Source organism: Varanus komodoensis, unplaced genomic scaffold (assembly GCF_004798865.1).
Source record: "Varanus komodoensis strain SLA01 unplaced genomic scaffold, ASM479886v1 scaffold5, whole genome shotgun sequence".
Classification (NCBI taxonomy): domain Eukaryota; kingdom Metazoa; phylum Chordata; class Lepidosauria; order Squamata; family Varanidae; genus Varanus; species Varanus komodoensis.
Window position 1 is genome coordinate 32,815,034 of NW_025336087.1, and position 21,315 is coordinate 32,836,348.

The 21,315-nt window shown below is 39.8% G+C and overlaps 2 protein-coding genes and 1 long non-coding RNA gene across 9 annotated transcripts in view; 2 read left to right on the forward strand and 1 right to left on the reverse strand.

The window, feature by feature from the left end:
- Positions 1 to 8,205, forward strand: part of TNFAIP8 (TNF alpha induced protein 8) — a 39,458-nt gene extending 31,253 nt beyond the window's left edge. For all 4 annotated transcript variants that reach the window (XM_044446396.1, XM_044446395.1, XM_044446392.1 and 1 more), the window contains one exon: positions 5,047 to 8,205. In XM_044446396.1, the coding sequence (XP_044302331.1) occupies positions 5,047 to 5,612 (566 nt within the window). In that variant the 3' untranslated portion in view covers positions 5,613 to 8,205. The remainder of the gene's footprint in view (positions 1 to 5,046) is intronic.
- On the reverse strand, positions 3,836 to 11,853 carry LOC123031432. 4 transcript variants are annotated; one of them, XR_006416295.1, is made up of 3 exons: positions 11,507 to 11,853; positions 9,058 to 9,734; positions 3,836 to 5,176 (listed from the first exon to the last, which is right to left on the reverse strand). It is a non-coding gene; the product is annotated as an uncharacterized LOC123031432 (long non-coding RNA). The 4 variants fall into 4 exon arrangements; XR_006416296.1 differs by lacking the exon at positions 11,507 to 11,853 and having other exon boundaries at positions 9,058 to 9,211; positions 9,659 to 10,103; XR_006416297.1 differs by lacking the exon at positions 11,507 to 11,853 and having other exon boundaries at positions 3,836 to 4,450; positions 5,018 to 5,176; positions 9,058 to 10,103.
- Positions 11,854 to 12,323: 470 nt separating this feature from the next.
- Positions 12,324 to 21,315, forward strand: part of HSD17B4 (hydroxysteroid 17-beta dehydrogenase 4) — a 70,558-nt gene continuing 61,566 nt past the window's right edge. The window contains exons 1-2 of the mRNA XM_044446242.1: positions 12,324 to 12,484; positions 16,047 to 16,100. Of these exons, the coding sequence (XP_044302177.1) occupies positions 12,427 to 12,484; positions 16,047 to 16,100 (112 nt within the window). The 5' untranslated portion in view covers positions 12,324 to 12,426. The remainder of the gene's footprint in view (positions 12,485 to 16,046; positions 16,101 to 21,315) is intronic.

Sequence of the window (21,315 nt, forward strand, 5' to 3'; positions counted from 1 at the left end):
CTCTGTTTTTATAGCAGTGAAGTGAGGGGAGACTGGGGTGCATTTTTCTTTGCCTTGTGGCTGTTAATGACACCCCTCTCACTGTTGTTTTCCTAGTTCAGTTCAGATTTTGTTGAATTCCACCTTTCCCTTTAGCAGTGTTCCTCCCCACCCCCCAATATCTATCTCATCCTTGTATCTACTATTTTTTTCTCCTGTAAACTGTTCCTGTCCAAATGCATTACCCTCTTGTTGGTCCTTCTTGCCCCAGAATGTTTTATTTCCTGAGTTTATTCCTTCTTGCCTTGACTTTTCTTTCATATCTGGTGAACTGCCAGCTGCTCAGAGATAGGATCATACTTTGTTTATTTGTTTCTCTATGTTAGTAAACTTTAAATGTTTTCATTTTTAAACTTGTCATCAATTATTATTGAGCTTCAGCATGTGTTGGCTTGCAAGTCGATTTTTTAGCACAGGGATATTTTTGGAATCTCTCCTGTAGTAATAAAACTACAGATACATCAATCTTGAGGCAATGATCTCCCTCATATCACATTCACTGTGCAATAATCCTTTTAGGCAAGTAATAGCCCTACATACCTGTGTTTTCTCTTACTTCATAGCTGACAACTCTGTAGTCTAGCCCCTCTGTGGAATGAGGGACCACCCAGTGTTGTGTATGGTTGTCCCTCTACCTGTACTTCATTGTTTTAAGCAAACGTCAGTTTCCTTTGATATGTGACACAGTCTTACACTTTTCAACTGTTGTGTCCATTGTCCATTTCATTGTCTAATACTGCCCATTGTCCTTAGACTCATCCACTTAATCAGTAATATTAACTTTTTAGGACTAGTTTATACATGGACTTGCCTCACTTGAAAAGTGTTGAGACTATATGAAGTTGTATGAAAGCTCTGGAACCTGATTGTTCATTCACAAGGGCAACTTATCGCTTAACCTATCAAGTTTAATTTAATAATTAAACCTTGTTTTTTTGTAAAACCAATGAAAATGGCTTACATAAAACAGATTAAAGAAGACAAACAAACATGAAAACCAAAAGACTAGAATTAACAGCAAAAACTATATATTTTTGTTGGCTCATTGAAAGCATTTTCCCCTTTCCCAGTAGAAAGGGCTCCCCCAGTAACTTATATGTAATCAGTAAATTAAGATAATAGAAAGACACAACATTCAAAGAAAAGGACAAGAAGGAAAAAGAATGTTTCGGTAGTGCTGGTGGAATAGCTCTATTTCCCCCTCTCTCTGTACAGAGCTTGTACAGATGACTGGTTGATGGCTGAAGGAGGGGGATTCTTTCTGAGGGAAGATTTTCAAACCTATTTCAGAATCATTGGTACTATTTTTAGTGGAATTTGAATTGGCTGTAGCAAGCACTTAAATTAATTCCTGCTGTATTCTCTCTCACCACTTGTTGGCTGCTACATGCTCTAGGAATTAACTGTGTTATTCAGCAGTGGCATTTTCTTTTAGTAGGCTTTTTTTTCAAGGAACTGAAGCTACTATATTGCAATACAAAAGCTAAGAAAAGCCTTCTGAACTCCAGCAGTGGAGCTCGCCAGGGCTCAATCCTGGAACACGCAAGGCTAGTTTGCACATAATGCCAGTCCATGGTTAGTTGCCCTACCCAGGGTTTGACTAGATGATGATTTTCAAAAATTGGGTTTTCTAAATCTCACGAGTTGTTTGTTTCTCTCCTTCACCTGCTTCTTCCCCATATGCCAGACACTTTTGTGGCACTGTGCTAGTGCCATTGCTCCATGGCATTACCTACTGCTTACCACTTGTTTATGCACCAAGTTTGAAATGTGTGTTAGTTGCTCTTAGCACTGATTATAGCTTGCTGAAGAAAGGCTGCCTTCCTTCACACTTGGAGAAAATACTGGCAGCCTGTGCATCAAGACAAATTGAATCCTTTCTCAGCACAGCCATGGTATGAAAGAAAATGTGATTTTGTTTTCCCGGAATAAAGGAACCACCTCTAGAGAGGTTTTTTGAAGTCTTCTTTTATATAAAAGATTCATCTTACAGTAACATACTCTCCCTCTCTTCAATGCTTTGATATACCTACCACACCCTCTACCACACCATTAATTTTTCCAAACTCAAAGAGTCATCCTTCCACAGCTTTTGGTGCATTACTATGGGAAACCCTTCCTAGCCATTTTAGCTCCCCAAATTCCACTTCTACCCTTTTCAGGACTTGCCAGGCACTTCTGATTGCATACCCTTCTGATTGCTTTTGGTTCCCCCAAGCCCAATTGTTGGATCACAAAATCACTACAATCCACTACAGGGCAAATGTGAAATTGCCTAGAAAAATATTTTCTGGGATTATTTGGGTATTTTCTGGAAAGATCTAAACTTGTGTTGCTTGTTGACATCTTGAAGAATAGAAGCAGTAATTATAAACATGACATAAAGCAGCTTTTCTCACATTTCAAACAGCTAATTTGTCTTCCTGCTTGTGGTAATTTCTTTCACATTGGATTCTTAGCTTAGTTCTCCAACACAATGGAATGTTGTTAATTTGGGGGCAACTTTTAAGAATCTGTGGTAGTAAAAGTAACATTATTGAAAACACAAGCCGTCTTATAAATGACTATATGAAAGGAAAAGCTATTGTATGTCACCTTGTATGAGACAACTGATTGGAGAACTGTTTTAGAACAGCTAATTAGACAATTGGGACTTCCAGTGGGGCATAAATTTCTCTTGATTATATTGATCATAAAAACGGCATAGTCATTGCTTATATTGGCCAGCACCCTACTGGAGTCACATATTTAAACACACATTAGAGCACTCTCTCTCTCTCTCTCTCACACACACACACACGTGTGTGTGTGTGTACACTGTTTGATCACAGCTGGTGTGCTTAAATCGCCAACTGTGTTGGATCATAGTAGTTTTTCTGGTATCTGAGTAGCTTCATCTGTGATAATTGGCTATTAGAAGACACAATGAAAGGATCCAAGAGTTGAATAAACTGTTTTGCCTGTGCCTAGTAACATTAGTAAGCTGTCTCAGGCATATTCCAAGTTCCAGAAATTGATCTATAGCAGTATTCCAGATGTAGTTTTTGAAGTGGTAATAAAGTCATAGTTCCAGCCATTATTTTCAACCAGTATGTTCTCACATGAGTAGATGTTGAAGGTTGGATCTAAATATAATTGAGTCCTTTGAATTGTGGTGCTGGAGAAGACTCCTGCGAATCCCTTGGACCACAAGGCGATCAAACCAATCAGGAGATTGGTTGATCAGAGGACATCAACCCTGACTGCTCTTTAGAAGGCCAGATACTGAAGATGAAACTCAAATACTTTGGCCATCTAATGAGAATGAAGGACTCCCTGGAGAAGAGCCTAATGCTGGGAACAATTGACAGCAAAAGAAGAAGGGGATGGCAGAGGATGAGGTGGCTAGATGGAGTCACTGAAGCAGTCGGTGTGAGCTTAAGTGAACTCTGGAGGATGGTGAAGGACAGGAAAGCCTGGAGGAATGTTGTCCATGGGGTCGTGATGGGTCAGACACGACTTTGCTAAACAACAAGAGTAGGTCCAATGAAGTCCTTGGGACTTTAGTTGGGATGTAACCCATGCAAATCCATACACATGCAGTTAGCTGGATTTGTTTTTAATGAAGTGATATTCTACTTTTGCATGGTCAGACCACGTGTGGGTTTAGCACCTTCTTCAGATAGGTTGTTTCATCGCACTTTCAGCTAGGGAGCACTGTGCCTCCAATGTCTATATAGCAGTAGCAGCATCAGAGATAAGAATAGATCTCAAGCTTTCTCACTGTCAAATTCTTTTAAATTATATTTGGACTAACTTTTTATCTTTTTATTTATTACATTACTGTTGGTTTGCATATTACAACAGTGGCACATTTACACCATGGCTTAAATTTTCAATGCAGTGTCTAGTACCATTATGAAAAACCCCCCAAGGAAAACCAACTCCAGTAGCTTCTTGTTACAACCAATTCACAGGGTTCTGTCTTAGGTTCTTTGTTGTTTGACATTTTTATAACTTACTTTAAGGAGCAGAGAAGGTGCGCATCAAACTTGAATGGGAAACAACACAGCAAAATGGGTGCACAGATGCAGGATGGACAATAACTGGCTTGACAGCAGTACATGTAAAAAGATCTAGGGATTAAAGAGACCACCTGTTGAACAGGACAGTACTGTTATGTCCTGTTTTAATGTTTAACCTCAAAACATGTATCTTTAAAAAAAATTTCACATAGAAAAAGGGGTATTTATGTATTGGATATTGGAAAATGACATTGAAAGTAATGGGAAGGAAAATGGAAAACAAGAAGTCACTGCTGCAGAGGGTGTAAAAACTGACCACTCCACCCCCAATTATCTTTGGACTTCTCTCCTCCACAAGATTTTTCTGCCATAGATCTGAAGGTCCAGACACAAGTATCAGCATTGACCTAGAAATAGAAAACTTAGCTCAAAGAAAAAGAATCTTGTTTTCCACCCAAGGCAATGTATTACATTCTCTGGGATTAAAATAGTCCTCTTTTGTGCTTTCTGTACACTCTGCAACTTACTGAATTCTCAAATTACTGATGTTGTTACCCTGTCAGCTAAACTATATGAACATTTACTGAGGAAAAAAACTGCTTTAATTAGTGATAACCATTACTACTTCTGGGAAGTCCTAGGTTATATTTTAAACAAACAATATATTGTGTGGCATTCTCTAAAAAAAAAGTAATAATTCCTAAGTAGAACACCTTAAATGTACTCACCTAAGGAATATAATGGTTCTAGTACATTGTAAATCAACATATTTTGATGGCTGCATGAAGCATTTACTGTTTCTGTATAGAAAATACCTGAAACAAATGTCTAATTTTGTTTCAGTGATGTTGGTTTTCCAGAAAAACTTCTGTTCTGCATCATTGCATTCAATTTAAAGTAGCAATATAAATTCTTTTGCACATCAGATTTTAAATTGCTTTAATTTTAAATCATGTTGCATGAGTTAAACTTACTAACATATACTCTATTTTTTCCCTTTCAGTGGCCACAGATGTCTTCAATTCCAAAAGTTTGGCCATTCAGGTCCAAAAGAAAATTCTGGGCAAAATGGCCTCCAAATCAATAGCAACTGCTTTGATAGATGACACTAGCAGTGATGTGTTGGATGAACTCTACAGAGTGACAAAAGAATACATACAAAACAAGAAGGAATCAGAGAAGATAATCAAGAATCTCATTAAAACTGTTATCAAGTTAGCAATCCTCTACAGAAATAACCAGTTCAATCAGGAAGAGATCATACTTATGGAGAAGTTCAAGAAGAAGGTGCACCAGCTGGCTAAAACCGTGGTGAGCTTCCATCAAGTGGATTATACCTTTGACAGAATTTTTTTGTCAAAACTATTGAATGATTGCAGAGACCTGCTTCATCAAATCATTCAGCGCCACCTAACTGCAAAATCTCATGGACGTGTCAATAATGTGTTTGATCACTTCTCAGATTGTGAATTTTTGGCTGCCTTGTACAATCCATTTGGCTCTTACAAGACTCACTTGCAGAGACTCTGTGATGGTGTCAACAAAATGCTAGATGATGGGAATATATAAGTAACTGCATCCATATTGACTGACTGTATATTCATAGGCTAAGGACTACTGATGATCTCATTGATACAATGAAGGAATTAAGAAAGGCTTAAAAAATCAGGTGATACGGGAGATGTTTGCTGTTAAACAGATGCTTAGAAAATTCTGCAGTTTTGTAGTACTTTGCTTTAAACTGTGGAGCAATTAAGCCACGAAACAGGACTACTCAAGTGAAGTCTGGCTTTACATAATAGGCAGGGAAATGTTTGAGCTAGGTAATTAAAGTGCATATTTCAATATGTAGAATAATATTTATAAATCCACCAAATGATCAGTATTTTTATATTCAGGAAACATGACTATAGCACACATAAGATAACTGGAAATTTAAAGGAACCTCTGAAATTCACTTAGAGCCATATATGCTATACATGAACACTTGGGTCATTTGGCTTAGCTATACTGTTAAAGCAATTTCTGTTAGTTCACATGGGGGAAAGTAAGGAAGCAGATAATCATCTCTGAAAGGTTTGAGACTACAGCCAGGCTCATTTGAACACACTTCTTTGGCTTGAACTGACACCTCCACAATCCTATATTGATAGCACCACTTCTTCAAGGTACTGCTCTGTGCTTATTCTTTGCTTCCCATGCGAATGTGGTTTTCCCAGGCAAGCCCATTCCAGTCGCGCACCAAACACAAAGCATGCACCCCACGGAATTGTCCTGAGGCTGTCTCCTGTGAACCTGCTCTTAATCATCTGCGTCTTTGTTAGGTTTCTTCAGCTGTAGCACAGTGGCTTTGCATTACTTAGCAGACAGTATGGATTTGAGTCTATTACTGCAGGTAATTACAATAGCAATAGTGTAAAGTGTGGCTGTAAAAACTGTATATTAGTAGTAAATGATCAAAGGAAGCTCCTATATACATTTCCCCATCCCTGCTAGTACCTTTTTTACATGAAACAATTAAGCTTGATCAAACATTAATTTCAGTATGAAGGGTTTTGTTTTGATATGTTGGTAACTTGTAGGTGACCTCTTCCCATTTGAAATCCCCCAGTCTCATGTGCATATTAAAAATGCTTCCCACTGAATTCTGTAGAATGCAAGTCCTCGAAGAAAAGACCGAAATAACATTTATGCACAGTCTGTATGTGATGCACATATTCATCTGGATTGAGGTGATAAACTACAGTAATCCCTGGAGAAAGATTTAGGTTGTTAATGGGTAAATTTAGAAACTGTAAGCAGGAATTTGTATACATTGTCTCTAAACAGAAACTGATGTATGTATAACCTAATGTATAGCAAATATGGGGAAAAAAATCTTGTACCTGCAGAGGCATAAGATTATTTTATTTTTTTATAATCAGGTGAAATAGGGATATTTCAAACAAATATGCTGAAAATGTAATTCTTTTTTACTTTATGCAACTGAGAATAACTGGTGAAGTTGATGATAAAGACCTGTGCTGTTTATTTGCCAGATTTGTCAATGCTTTAATGAGTAAACAAAAGAAATGTTTGCACTCTAAGTTTTATGCATTATTTTCTGTTGTACAAAAAATCCAAAAATGGAATTTGGGCAAATTTAAAAAGCCAAACTTGTTTTTGCCCCTGCTAGACAAGTCTCTATTGGTTGGAATACAGTATTTCCGCTATGCGTGGTTACTTTTCCATATGCTTTTGCAGAATATGTGATATATGTTTTGCCAGAAGAAATGAAATTTCCCTTTTTATCCCCTTAGGGTGGCCTGAGTTAGTTTTCTTGGAGCAGTTCCTAATAGAACTATGTTAAAAATTCAAATACTATCACACCATGAGGAATGTGTGACTGCTTTGTCATCTAAGTGATTCGGAATGGATTGCATTTTTGAAAGACTATTCTATGATTTGGGTTTCTGATAAAAGTGTCTAAAGCCCTGCCAGCAAAAGGCAAGCAGAGCAGAGGCAATTTCTTCTTGGGTTCCTCCTGTGTAGAAAGTCTTTCCAGCTAGCTTGCCTTCTGAATCCATCTAGCTGACTTACCTGTTGTGGCCTGTGACAGAGAACCTGAATTATCCTGCAGACAGATGCTTCTTCCCTCTCACCACCTTTCAACATTTTTGCCCTCCCAAGCTATTCTTGGGTCCTTGGGAGGGTGGTCTCAGTGGTGTCCTCTGGCAGACAACCCACCCTGGGCTTTCTAGGGAGCACAGTCCAATCTTGGAACCTCCTTCTCAGCATCTGAGCAGTGTGATCTCAGAAGTGGGAATGCACCATATTCTGTCAGCCCTGAGATGCTCTCTCAGGGACCAGAGGATTACTCTGCTTGTCTTCGACGCTACAGATGGCCTAGATAGGTTCAGTTGCACTCAATGGGATGATTTCTGAGCTATATAGTAGGATTATACTTTACTTTTATCTGCAATAAAGCTATAATAGAATATCTTAAGTAAAGTATACCATAAATCAGCAACTGTCTAGCAGGAAAGATTTGCTGCCTAAATTACTAAGGAAATGCTGTTATTTCTGGCTACTTTTTGATATTTGTGTACTTTTTAAAAAATCTCTAAAATGTGCAGGCATAGATATCATAGAAGACTTTGCAATAAACCAATCTACCACAACATCTTCCTGATTTTCAATAATTGTATGCAGTTCTTGAAAAGCCAGATTTTAAGAACCAAGCATCCAATATCACTATATCCATTGCTTTGTTTTGTTTTTGTTTTTTTGATCATGACTATCCAATGTCATCGTAACTTTCCTTCCAGTATCTTCTCTTCAGTTTTTCTTACATAATAGTAGCTGGCATTTCCTCAGAAGATATAAATAGGAGCCTTTATTGATTAATGTATTGCTTACCTTCTGTCTTAGGACATTGCTTCTTTAATGTCTTGTCCTCAAAGTCTTGGGGTTGATTAGATTGATTTGTTGTTCTCTTCCACCTCCATTAGTATAGGTTTTTCTCCCATTGGCACTTTAACATTCCGAACTTCAGGGTTTCTGAATTCTATTTTTTAAATTAAGATCAACTACTGAACACTTTAGAGTTTGGATGCTTGTTCTACATATGCTTGGAACTGTCTCAAGTCAGTTACATATTAAAACATGGCTTTCCTGCTTATCACATGCAATGGATCCAAGTATAAAAGAACTCAGAATTGGGCAATAGTACCTGAGAAAGTGCCAGTATTAATCTGTGTTTGCCCCACAATTTGTGAGGCATTAATAAGCTGTCTGAACATACAACCCTCACTTCTAGGTAGCAGCTACAGGGAGATTTCAGTGAATTAATGTGATTTTCTTTCCCTTCTCTCTCCCATTCTTTTTCAATGCTTTGAGCTGTTGAAGCATAATGTGGTAATTGTATGGTTTTATTCACTCGGGGACCAAATGAACCTTTTATTAACTATTCAACACATGGCTGTAACATTAAACCACTTTTCCTAATTTGGGTTGCAATTCCATGCACACTTACCTCTGGTGAACTCAGTGGGAGCCGCTTCTGAATATGTAAGCAAAGAATGTTAAAGCCGTTAAAGTTTAACAACTGTTAACGTTATTTACAACTGAAAACTGCAGTAGCAGGTCTCATACATGCTTCAAAATTCTGTGTGTCCTTTGCAACCAACCTAATGAGAGAAAACAAGTATGTTATCACAATGTGGGAGTCTTGGGCAAATTAAATTTAAAGAATCAAATGTTAAACATCACACATGCAAAGTTTGGTTCTTGCAATAAACGGGAAAGAGCCACTCCTATGTAAGAGGAGAGTTAAGCACTTCTCAAAATGTTTCCTTTTCCAGTTTGCATTTCTAATGTGTATTGCATAATATGCAGTACTTGGTTGACATCAAATCAAGAAAACAACTTCCCACCTAATATTGTTGACTGATGAATTGTAATGTGTTTTGGAAATCTTTGACTTGCTGTTGCTTTTGGGGCAAATAATAGGAAACCATGGAAATAAATGAAGTTTTATGATTTATCATTATGGACACTGTACTAAGTTAGCAACACCCTCACACTTACTATAGGCAGTCCTAGTGGTTCAGGCATTTCAAGAAATCGTTACATACTTATGGGTTTGGCAAACTTCAGCATTTCTGTCTCAATGAAGGGATGTGATTCTTTTATGGAGAGCTTTTCCAGCCTCTGGTTACTCAGGAGAGAAAGAATGAAAGTTCAGGATCCATCCTTTTTTAATATCAATTATGACAATTCACTGTTTAACACAGTAGAGAATGTCTTTTTGATTAAATAAATTGTGTAAGTTACTATTTAGTAAAATACTGGCAAAATTTATGCATTTGTTTATTTTGCAGTTGGGTGCAGGGCATAAAACCTAGAAGGCTTTAGCAATTTGATAACATAATATATTTAATTTTAGCACTTGTTTCTAGAAAACAAAAAACACTCTACTTACCTTAAGTGTTACCAGTGTGTGCAACTGTAGAATCTATCTTAAATGGCAAAATTATGGGAACATGCAAGTATCTATGAAGCATATTCCACCCACCACTGAATAGACAAAAATCTGATGGGTGTTTGCACCACTATGTCATAAACATGAGTTCTGCCACTTTCTACAAATGAGGACTGTGTGCTGGTTAATTAGAATGGCCACATCCTATCCTAATCTCTGGTACTGTTGTAGATAAGAAACTGGGGTAATGAATACAGCCCCCTCAAGCTGGTGTTGCTAGTCTGTAGCCTTGCCTGCCTCTTCTAGTACAGCACTGTGTGTCACAAATAATAGAGAAAGAAATAAAGAAAATTAGACCACCAGCAACAGTGTTTATAAAAGGAGTGGATATCAATTGAAGAGGGAAGTGGTTTTTGTAGTGATATAGATCTTAACTTAAACAGAAAGAAGTCCAGAAGTACTTTCTAACTCAAACTAGTCAACTTTAAATGAAATAGTGATGACAAAACTGTAGGAATTGCTTACACTGTTCCATGTATTTATTACAAATATGCTTTTCCCCTATAGTTTGTATCACAAAAACTCCTCTGTGCAGCTTCTAAGTCTCATTAGTCACTCTAATTAAGCCCAGTTAGCTGGACCAAATACATGCAGGTGTCAAATTCTTCCTCATAAGAAATTAGCTCCTATTTCTGAAGACAGGCCTGCCTTCATGCATACTTTTATCTTGTAAATGAAAAAAATGACTGTATTGCCTGTCTTGGGTTTGAAACTTGTTGCTCCTTGGTTTTAGTTTTTTTCTCCTCTGACAGCTTATCTGCAAGTGATGTTTAATTCTTTTGTGTGGAAGAGATTCCTAGGAGTATAATAAAAACCATCTCTTTATAACTCCTCCTTTTTCTCTGTAAGATATTTTGATCTTTGAGTCTGAAAGCACATCAACAGTTCTTATGATGAGAAGAGTAAATATTAAATATTGAAGTTAAATATTAAAAACAGACCTACTAGATGCAAAAATCGTACTTATGGGACTGTGGCAGACCAATGAGGATGGTGTCAAGAAAACTTTGGTCAATAAGATAAGAAAATAGGTGCAATTATTGGGTGGAAGCGTCTTCTTCTTAAAGAGAGGTGGTCGAACGTCAGCTTGCCACATCTACATTCTCACGAGAAGCGTGAGACTAAAGCCAGGTCTAGAAGAAATAGAGTTGGAATTCTGAGCCCAGGGATTTTTCTCCTTGCAACATCTATCTACAGAACTATTTCTATGCCACTAAACATTAAGAAAATCTAAGTCGCGGGGATATGGGGTGGGTGTTCACGTTAACCTTTGCTTTTAAACGTCCGTGCTACAGAGGAGACCCAGTAGATGCCCTAACTTAGGAAGGCTTCCCTTCCCCTTTCGCAAGCTTTGCCTCTAGCAGGCGTCTCCAGGTGCTTCGCGTTCTACATTTCCCAAATGCCCAGTAACTGGTTGGTCTTTTACAACCAACCGAATTACCTTACGTTCTGGCACGCCATCATCCAAGATGCCCTTTCTCCATTTGAAAGATACAACTGCGGTGGTTTCGGTATCGCTGTAAACACCTTGATCATCCTTGTCATTTCGCTGCAGCAAAGCTGGAGGGAGGGTTCCCGTTTCCACTTTGTCGACAGCTATACCCACCCTTCCTTACATTAGGACTCGGCAGCTTGCGGGTGAAGAGTTTCAAGCCTCAAACGAGAGGAAAGTTTATATTCATACATTTCCGCCCTTCTCATTACTTTCTGCTCCTTTTCTTCTTCTATTGCAGGGATGAATAATCCTGTACTCCCTAGATTTTTGACCTGTAGTTCCTATAAGCATCAGTCTGCATGACTTCAGGAGGACGGGAGTTATAATCCAAAATATCTGCAGGGCAACCTCACATCTGTAACTGGCTTAGTTCACAGATAATGCGGAGGCTACTCCTAGCAGGAGGTTTCCGAATTCACAAGGATCAACTATTGCTTAATATGTTTGTGCTTTTACTAAACGTAGGGATGTTTTTACACGAAAAAAGCCCGGGTTAGTAAGAGCAAACACATTCCCTCTTTTGCAGTGAATACTTCGTGAAATACACACATTCCTGTGCAATCACAACTGCAGTTACACTCGAGGGTATGGATTTCTACGGCTGCTGACAGAAGAAAGAATGCCTTATAGCTCCGCCAGCGGGGGGAACTCACCGAACCCGTCCGTGTGTGTTACATTGAAAAGAAGCCCCTTCCGCCTTCGCCGCAGCGCCTTCATCGAAAAACTCCAGTTCCCAGAGTGCAGCGGGGCGGAGTCAGTAGGCGTCGTTTCTATTGCCCTTTGCCCGGCTTTTCCGCAGTTTACCCTTCGTTCTAGGGAAGATCCGCGGAGCGAGCAGCGTTTCAGACCCCCGGGGCTGTAGCAGCATGTCTGCGCCGTTGAGGTTTGACGGGCGGGTGGTGCTGGTGACCGGCGCCGGGGGAGGTAGGCTGCGCCTCGGTGGCTTAGGGATGGCTTCTTAGGGTGCCTGATGTTTGGGTGCGCCGGTGCAGATGGGCAGTGAGGAAAGGCGATACCCGTGAGGGGGCAAGACGAGCCGAATGTCTTTCGGGGCTGCGGAGTTAGGCACGTCCTTACCTGGGGGTCATTAGTTACCTGAGCGCGGTGGGCCTTGATTTTGAGCAGGCGCGCGCGCTTGCCTTGAAGGCTCCATCCGCTTTGCAGCAGTGGCTGTGCAGATACTAAGGGGCGACTCAGGCAGCTTAGGCACCCGTCTTCTTAGAAAGTTGGACCCAGATAAAAATATTCATACGTCCTCCTTTTTGCTCTTTCTGTTGATAGACAGAGTGGGGATAAAATGTCATATAGGGTTGGGGAACTCCAGGTTCAAAGCCTCAGTGAACCTGGCACTCAGGTTAATTTACAGGATTGCTGTGAGAATAAAAAATGGGAGAGGTAACTGCATGCATCTCCTTGGATCCTTTGGAGGATCAGAGGGATATAGATAGAATAAAGCTCAATGTGGTAGCTATTACCGCATTTCTTTGCAACTGTGACTTAGTCATTCTTTCCAGCGTAGTATCCCAAAATGGAATGTTTTGACCCTTTTTATCCCTTCTCTTACATAAAATGACTTATTGGTATGAAAATAAAATGTTGATAACCAGAAAAAGGTTGCCTTCATTGGCATTCTTAAAATATGTAGCCAATTTCAGTTCCACAGGCTCAGTAGGGCATGTTGAAATATTACCCATGTTTCCCAGAGATTGTAGGTGAAAGGACTCTCTCTCTCTCTCTCTTTTTTGCTTTCCTGCAACTTCAGGGATGGAGCTGCCCATGTAAGATAGCAAACTTAGGTAACAAACCAGGCGGTGCCTTATATGTATCTTCTACTTGTTGAGCCCTTGTAAGAGAACAGGTTATACTTCTCTTTCAAAAACATCCAAGTAGTATAAGTGCCCAGAATGCAAATCATATAATTATCAGTTTAGAATCAGAATTACCATGTTAGCACCTTATCCTTTTTATTTGAATAGCTTTACGATCATATTTTTCAATTAAGATTAAAATGTCCACTTTGACAATCAAAAATAGTCTAACGTATACTTTAAAAATGCTAAGTGGAGTGATAATCTGGTTAATAAGCATTGGTGAGCATCACTAAACACAAAATAAAATACTTGTACATGTATGCAAAAGCCAGCTATGTACACATTACCTGAGTACCACATTGGCCACAGAGGGGCTTCTTCTGAGTAGGCATGCATGGGATTATTTATTTATAAACAATATTTATGTTCCATTTTGTATTTAAAGGCAATCCTGAAGCTTGTTTACAAAAGAATAAAAACAAAGCAAACAAAAGGGCCACACACTCTTATATATGCACACACAGTAATTTCATAAGGTGGCGCAGAGATATCTTATGGCTGGGAGGAGGCCTAAGCAAACATCAGTTTTACTATGTGCTTAAAACACACCAGTGCTGAGGCTGACTGCCCTTCGGAGTGGAGATAATTCTGCAGGGCAGGCACCATGGCAGAGAAGACCCGTCTCTGTGACATCACCAAACCAATCTGGGCTGTTGCAGGGACTGCAGGGCCTTCCCTGAGTATCATAGTGGCCCTGCAGGTTGGAATCAGGGAGATGTGTCTTGACACAGCCTGAACCTGCATTGTTTGGCAGTTTGTACTAATGTACCTTATAACCAGTTTAGTAGTGAACTGGAAAAGAGTCCGGTCTGCTACTAAATTCTGCTACAGTCCTGCTACTAAATTCCTCAGCAAAGGCGTTAATATATGCATGAGAGGTCATTAGCTGCAGTTGCAGAATCTCTCTTTAGGGTGCTCATTACATTACTCCAAATGTCTATTTAAGGCTACAGTCCTATACTCCTATCATCTAAGAATAATTCCCATTGAACTTAGTGGTATTTCTGAGCAGATATATAGGATGCACAAATATTTTAATGCTTTTTATAATACAGAATTCAAGTTACTTGAGTTGATGCAATTCAAGTGTATTTCTCTGTAGTTGTTTATTATTATAAAGTAACTTTAAATCAGTGATTTATAAGCACCATTCACATTGAACTGAAATACTGTTTATTAACAGACATATATAATTTTTCATTGGTCTTGACCTACAGATAAGCTATGGGAAAGAAGTTCCTTATTACATGTCTGTATCAGACTATGTTCAAAGCAGAAGAAATGGAAGAGATTGTTTAAATGGCAATCATCCTGACAGCTGAGTCAATGCGTATTCTTTAAAGAACAGGGTAGAAATTCACTGAGGAGCCAAAATCATAAATCATTTGTATCCCCTTAGACAAGATAAGCCATGGAAAAACCAAAGATTCATGTAAATGTGAAAGATAGACTCAACATGCATGTGAATGTGAATCAAATTGAAAAATGGGACAATATTTTTTTCACATAAAGTGTCTCTTTGAAGGTGGGATTGCCAAGATAAGCTGCAATTATCTCTGTTCATAAGGACACTTGGTACTCAGACTTGCCAAATTTGACCTAGCATTTTTAAATTTAATTTTTTTTTTTTTTTTTTATCAAAGCTTGGGTATAGGAACGCTGGGTTGCCCATCCATCTTTGAATTAGTTCTTTTGAGAAGGGAGGCATCCCCAAGTGATCTCATGAATGAGCAGAACAAAAGGAGAATGTGTGTTGGGAAAACGCTTCTCTGAATTTGCATATAACCTCTTCAATTTAGCCAGTTTTTTTACATAGAGAAACTTTCAAGTTATTTCATTGCATTGTACAATCTTCTGGCAAATATCTTTCCCACAATGGTGGCTTTTGTAGCTAAGTTGTGCATGGGATCAAGGTTGAAATTCTTACAGTGTTGCTCTGTAGCTTGTCATGCAACCTATAGGAAAGAAAGAGTTCTTTCTTTGGTGTGTAATGATAGATATCTGAACCCTGAGGTAGGAAATCTAAGCATTGTCCTCCTTTGGGTGAATATGGGCAGGCTTTCCAAAAGGTGGCTTGAACTGAACACATTGAATTCTGACGTATTTTTTTCAGGGCAGGAAATTTTGTTCAGACTACTTCTAGCACTGTCTTATTACCCTTCAAGAAAGAGGCATGTTCTCAAATGTTCATTGATGTTAAAGCGGCAAGAAAATTAACTTACATTGTATTAGATTAATCAAAAGTTTTTCCTTCTCTTCATCCATCATACAGGAGTGAACCATGGCTGGCTATATTTATTTTCTTTGCATAGTTCAATTTGGTAATTTATGACAGGTATGTCTGTGTATGGAATGACTTAAGAAGTTACTGTCTTCTGTCCTCGCCCTCTTGGGATCGCTAAGTAAGCCTGGAGACTGGTGACATTAGCTCTGTTTCTGAGCTTCTAGTTAATTTCCCATATCGGATGCTTCCATGGGATTTTGTATGAGAAACAGCCTCAGAATGGATGTTGATTTTTAGTTGTGCATTCATCGCCCTACTTAAATTTTACTCTTTGTATGGCTTTTAAACTGCTTGGATTATTAAAGACCTCCTTGTTTTTAATCCTTGCTAGGACTGGGTAGAGCATATGCGCTGGCTTTTGCTGAAAGAGGAGCTTCTGTGGTTGGTAAGTGATTTGCTTTTGATCTCCTGCCAGTTGAAATGCTGCAGCTTGCTCTATCGGCCTCCATACTTTTCCTCTTCATTAAAAGCCTCATTCTCCCAAGTCTACCCTTGAGCTTCTTTTCCAGTGAAAGTTATATGATCGTCTAGATAGTGAAGCATCCAGGCTGCATGCATGAGGAATCATTCTCTTCCTTCAGTCATGCTGGCATTCTTGTCCTGTACTCTGCTACCCACACGCACTGCTTGTTCACAGGGAACCCCGTGCAAAACTGTACCGGTAGCTATTTGTTGCAGGGAAACACTGCGTCATGTGTCAACACAAAGTCACCTGAACTATTCTATTATAGAAGACTGTTTTTTCAAATTATGAAAGCAGGGTTGTGATACGCATATGCATAATCTTCAACGTGGAACTTCAGCGATAAAGGGCACTCCCCTGCACTGGCTGAGAAATGTGGGTTGTAGGATGTTTCTTCTGTCTCAGCATGCATAAGACTGAGCCTTAATTTATTTTTCTGTTGCAACCATCCATGGTAAGGCAAGACAAAATCCATCTGATGCATTGAAAGGAACTGAGTGGTTGCTTGGTGCAAATACTTTCCAGGGTACTAAATCCTTTGTACATGTAAGCAGGCAATTGGACATAGATATCTGAATAGGTTTATAATGTACTGCAGCAGCCTTCCCCAACCAGGTATGTTGGACTACGGTACATGGCTGCAGGATGCTGGGAGTTGTAGTCCAGTGCATTTTGAAAATACCAGACTGGGGAAGGCTGCACTGGAGGTTAATTTGAGATAGGAATTAAAGGTAACAGGAATAAAAAAAATATCTGTTGCAGTCCATGTGCTCTCAGTTTTTCTACAAAAGAGTGAGTGGCAATCTCCTGTGGCCCATTAAAATACATTTACTGGAAATTTGGTTTTATTCTTTTCAGTGGCAGTTCTTTTTAATTAGCTGCATATTTCAGCCTTAAGACTGTAGTCGCAGGATTACTTAGCTTGTGTGTATGTATGTCCCACTGAACTCGGTATGGGGCTTATTTCAGAGTGAACAGGCCCAAGCTTTGCCAAATAGATGCTTTCACTACATTTGGAAAGTGCAGCTGCTGATTCCCACTTCTGCTTTTCTAGCACCTGTTTGTCCCATTTTTGGCTGCCTGTGTTGAATTTCCATACAGCTTTGTGTAATTTAGTACCCGGAAATTAAAAGCAAAGTCATTCTCTCATGGCAGGAAAGTGCTTGGAATGAGTAGCTGTAGTTTTTTGGGTGCTCACTTGGACAGACTTTCAGTCCACTTATCTCCATAGGCTGTCGTGCTCAGAGAACATTTTGAATTTTAGTCTTGGCACTGATTGGGAAAAATTGTTACATTATGCAACATGTTTTAGAGAATGCTTGAGAGGGAAGTGAGCTGAGTCTGTCCCATTTAATCACTAATGCCAAGCTGCTTATAGCAACATTACCTTGCATACTTTAGTGCATCAAAACTCTGTGTGTAGCCAGTATTCTACCCAGATTACGGCTCATTCAACCATGCTTGCTAAATTTGATTTGCCTAGTTGGACAGGGCAGCGAACAAATGTTATTGCTAAACCAGAAATTGAAAGGGAAAGAAGGATGGAAGGGAGGGAGGGAGGGAGAGAGGGAGAGAAAGAGAACATGTGAGTAATTGTTGGTCATTTGAACTGACCTACTAAACTGTAGAGGTAGAGCCAAATTAATGCATGTTTCAAATGTTTGGAACTGCAGTTTTTCCTCGAATGGTATCCAGGAATGGCAGCTGTTGTATTTATCATAGATTTATACTTTTAAAAAAGAACCTGCAGTTTTCCTCTTATTGGACTCACCTCTGGCTATGCTGGTGGGGGTTGATGGACATTTGCAGAAGAAAACAGGCAACTAGCAGTAAATGAAGCAAAGGCCTTCCTTTCCTCATAGCTCCATTCCTACTACTTTCAGACATGGACTAGGATCCAAAAGCATTTTTTTCAGCTTGAAGTCTGCATGCTATACTCAGTTTTTTTGCTTTACCATGTCCAGTGCAACCACGCCAAGAACCATCGAGACCAGCTCTTTAGTCTGAGCAGTTGTGAAAGCAGTGACAACAAAACTGTGTAAGAAGGACCAGTGTACACTCTTCATTTAGCAGCTGTTTTGGATTTCAGCTTTGTTCTGCATGTGGTTAAAGGAGTTGATGCACAAGCCTTCATAATTTTTTACTGTAAACAATGCTCCAGATATGTTCAAACAACTGGCACTTTAGCAGTAAAACTGAAGCAAGGTGGATTGAAAATGAAGAGTGACAGTGATGAAGAGGTTGGTGATAATTGCATGTATTTCTGTACCACCCAATAGTGGTTTAGAGCTGCACATAATACACAGTAGAAATATAATATAAAATAGAGTTAATAGTAAAAATACTATAAAAATTGAACTACATAATATAAAAGCCAAATTTGAAACCAGATTAAACTATTAGCAAATTAAATCACAAGGCTTGTTAGGCAGCTGACATAATACTCTGATATTTGATCAGCTGCATAAAGCTGATTAAATACCCTGTCATAGAGGTCAGTCTTAACCTGGCACCAAAAAGAAAATAGAATTGGCACCAGGCAGTCCTCAGTGGGGATCCTGTCCCACAATTGGGAGGCTGCCACTGAGAAGGCCGCCATCTGAGGTGGCAGTTGGAGGCAGGCCCCAGGACTTGATCACAGTGCTCTGGTGGAATGTGTTTGGAGAGGACTTGCATCAAGTATTGTGGCCCCAAGCCATGTAGGGGTTTATAGGTTAGAATTGGACTCAAGAGCATGCAGGCAGCCAATGCAAGTGGACCAGAATTGGTGTTATATATTTGGACCTTCCAGTCTGGCTCACATGTTCTGCACAGTCTTCAAGGGCATCCCCGTGTACAGTGCATTAAAGCAATCTAAATTAGAGATTACCAGAGTGTAGATTGCTGAAACCAGGCAATCCCTGTCCAGATAGGGGTGTACCTGGGCCATCAGCCAAAGCTACGGAGGCCACTTGATCCTCAAAGGATAAAGATGATTCAAGCAATATCCACAGGCTACAAATCTGCCCCTTGAGTGTGAGTGTAACCCGATCCAAAACAGGTTGAAAACTCTCCACCTGGTCAAAGGAACCATCAGCTAACAGTTTCTCAAGCTTGTCCAGATTGAGTTCCAGCTGGTTACTCTTCATTCATTCATTCATTCATTCATTCATTCATTTATGTAGGGGACTTCTATGCTGCCCCATTCGCCAAAGCCTCGGGGCGGCTCACAAACCATAAATAAATAGAATTCAATAAAGCAGTATAAATTAACAATGTAAATTAAGTCGCCCTAGCCAAATAATAAAATGAATAAATAATATTAACAATTAAAATAACATTTGAATAAAAAGGTCTTCGCCTGTTGCCGAAAAATAACGACGGCGCCAGGCAGACCTCTCTGGGGAGCACATTCCATAGATTGGGCACCACCACAGAGAAAGCCCTCCTCCGAGAATTCACCCTCCTAATTTCCTTCACGGAGGGTTCCCGGAGAGGGGCCTCTCCTGCTGATCTCAAGGGGCAGGTGGGCATATATGGACGTAAGCGCTCCTTCAGGTAACCAGGACCCAAGCCGTCCATTCCATTGTCACAGCCAGATACCAGTTCAGCACATCCACAGCCTCATCTGCTGATGACGAAAAGGAGAAATAGAGCTGCATACCATCAGTGTGCCATAGTGGTTAGAATGCTGGATTGAGGACCTGGGAAATCTAGGTTTTAGCCTTCCTCTCAGCCATGAAGTTCACTGGGTGACTAGCCAGTCACTCACTCTTACTCTAACCTACCTCAGAGCTGTTGTGAGGATAAAAATGGAATGGAAGAGAATTATGTCAGCCACCTTAGGTTCCTCACAAGTGGGGAAAAAAACAGCATATCTGTGCTGCATAATAATAAGCAGCAGACTGATGGCAACTCACTCCAAAACTTTGGATGACTCCACTCAACAGTTTCATGTAGATGTTAAACAGTAAGGGACAACACCAACCCCTAAGGAACCCCATACTGGAGGGCCTGAGGGGTTTAGCGGAATACCCCATCCATCGCCTTCCGAAGCCATCCATCCCAGTAGGAGCAGAAACAATGTAATGCAACACCCCCACCCCCGTTTCCAGATTAGCTACCCAATCAATGGTACCAAAAGTATTTGGGAGATGCAGAAGTACCATCAGGGTCACACTTCCCTGTTTTATTCCTAGAATAGGTTATAATAAAGGGTGAGCAAAGCTGCTTTGGTGGCAAAATCTGGCCTGAACTCTGACTGAAATGGATGCAGATAATTTGTCTTATTCAAGAGAACTTGGAGTTGGTTAGCCATCACCCACTCAGAAACCTTGCCAAGGAAGGAGATATTCACCACCAGCCTTACTTTATTGCGATCTTCTGGGTCCAGAGAGGGTTTCTTTTGGAGTGGCTTCTCCACTGCCTGTTCAGGTGGCATGGGACCAGTCCCTCTTGTAAAGAGGCATTGATCACCTTCCTCGCCCAGCCAGCTCATCCCTCCCTGCTAGCTTTTATTAACTAGTGGGGATATGGCTGCATGAACCCTGTCAACATCCATGTGAAACTCATCCGACTTGACCAGGCTCTGTTCTGGTATCTTTCCTGATTCAGTTGTTGTAACATTGGAGTTTGAGTCTTGGAGGATTATCTGGAAGTGTCTATTAGATATATTGCTGTTTCCAAGGACATCTTAGAGTCTTACAAGGCCCACTGCATGTAAAGGACTCAGACAAACCTCAAAAATTCCATTGGGTGGGAAAGAGAACACTGAATAAAGACAGTGAGATATTGTTTTTTTGTTACTTACAGTGCAAATACAAGGGCCTGTTCCCATCCACTTGGAATTTTTCTCCTTCACTCAGGCCATTCCCTGATTAGCTTCATTAACCTTAGAACTTGTCATGGATGGTAGTCCAAAATTCTCTGTATGGGGCATTTCTGTATTTTCTTGTTACACAGAAAAAAGGAGTACTCAGAAGTTATACAGCAGAAGAATGAGATCCAAAGTTCGGTTGTAAAAATGAAATGCTGTAAACGGAGTTGTATGCAGCTGTAAATTTCCATGTTTTAATGGTCTGCATCATTGTTTAGGAAACACACGAAGTATCACTGGGAAAATTTATTCAAATCAGTTATTTCAATTGGTCTCTAGATC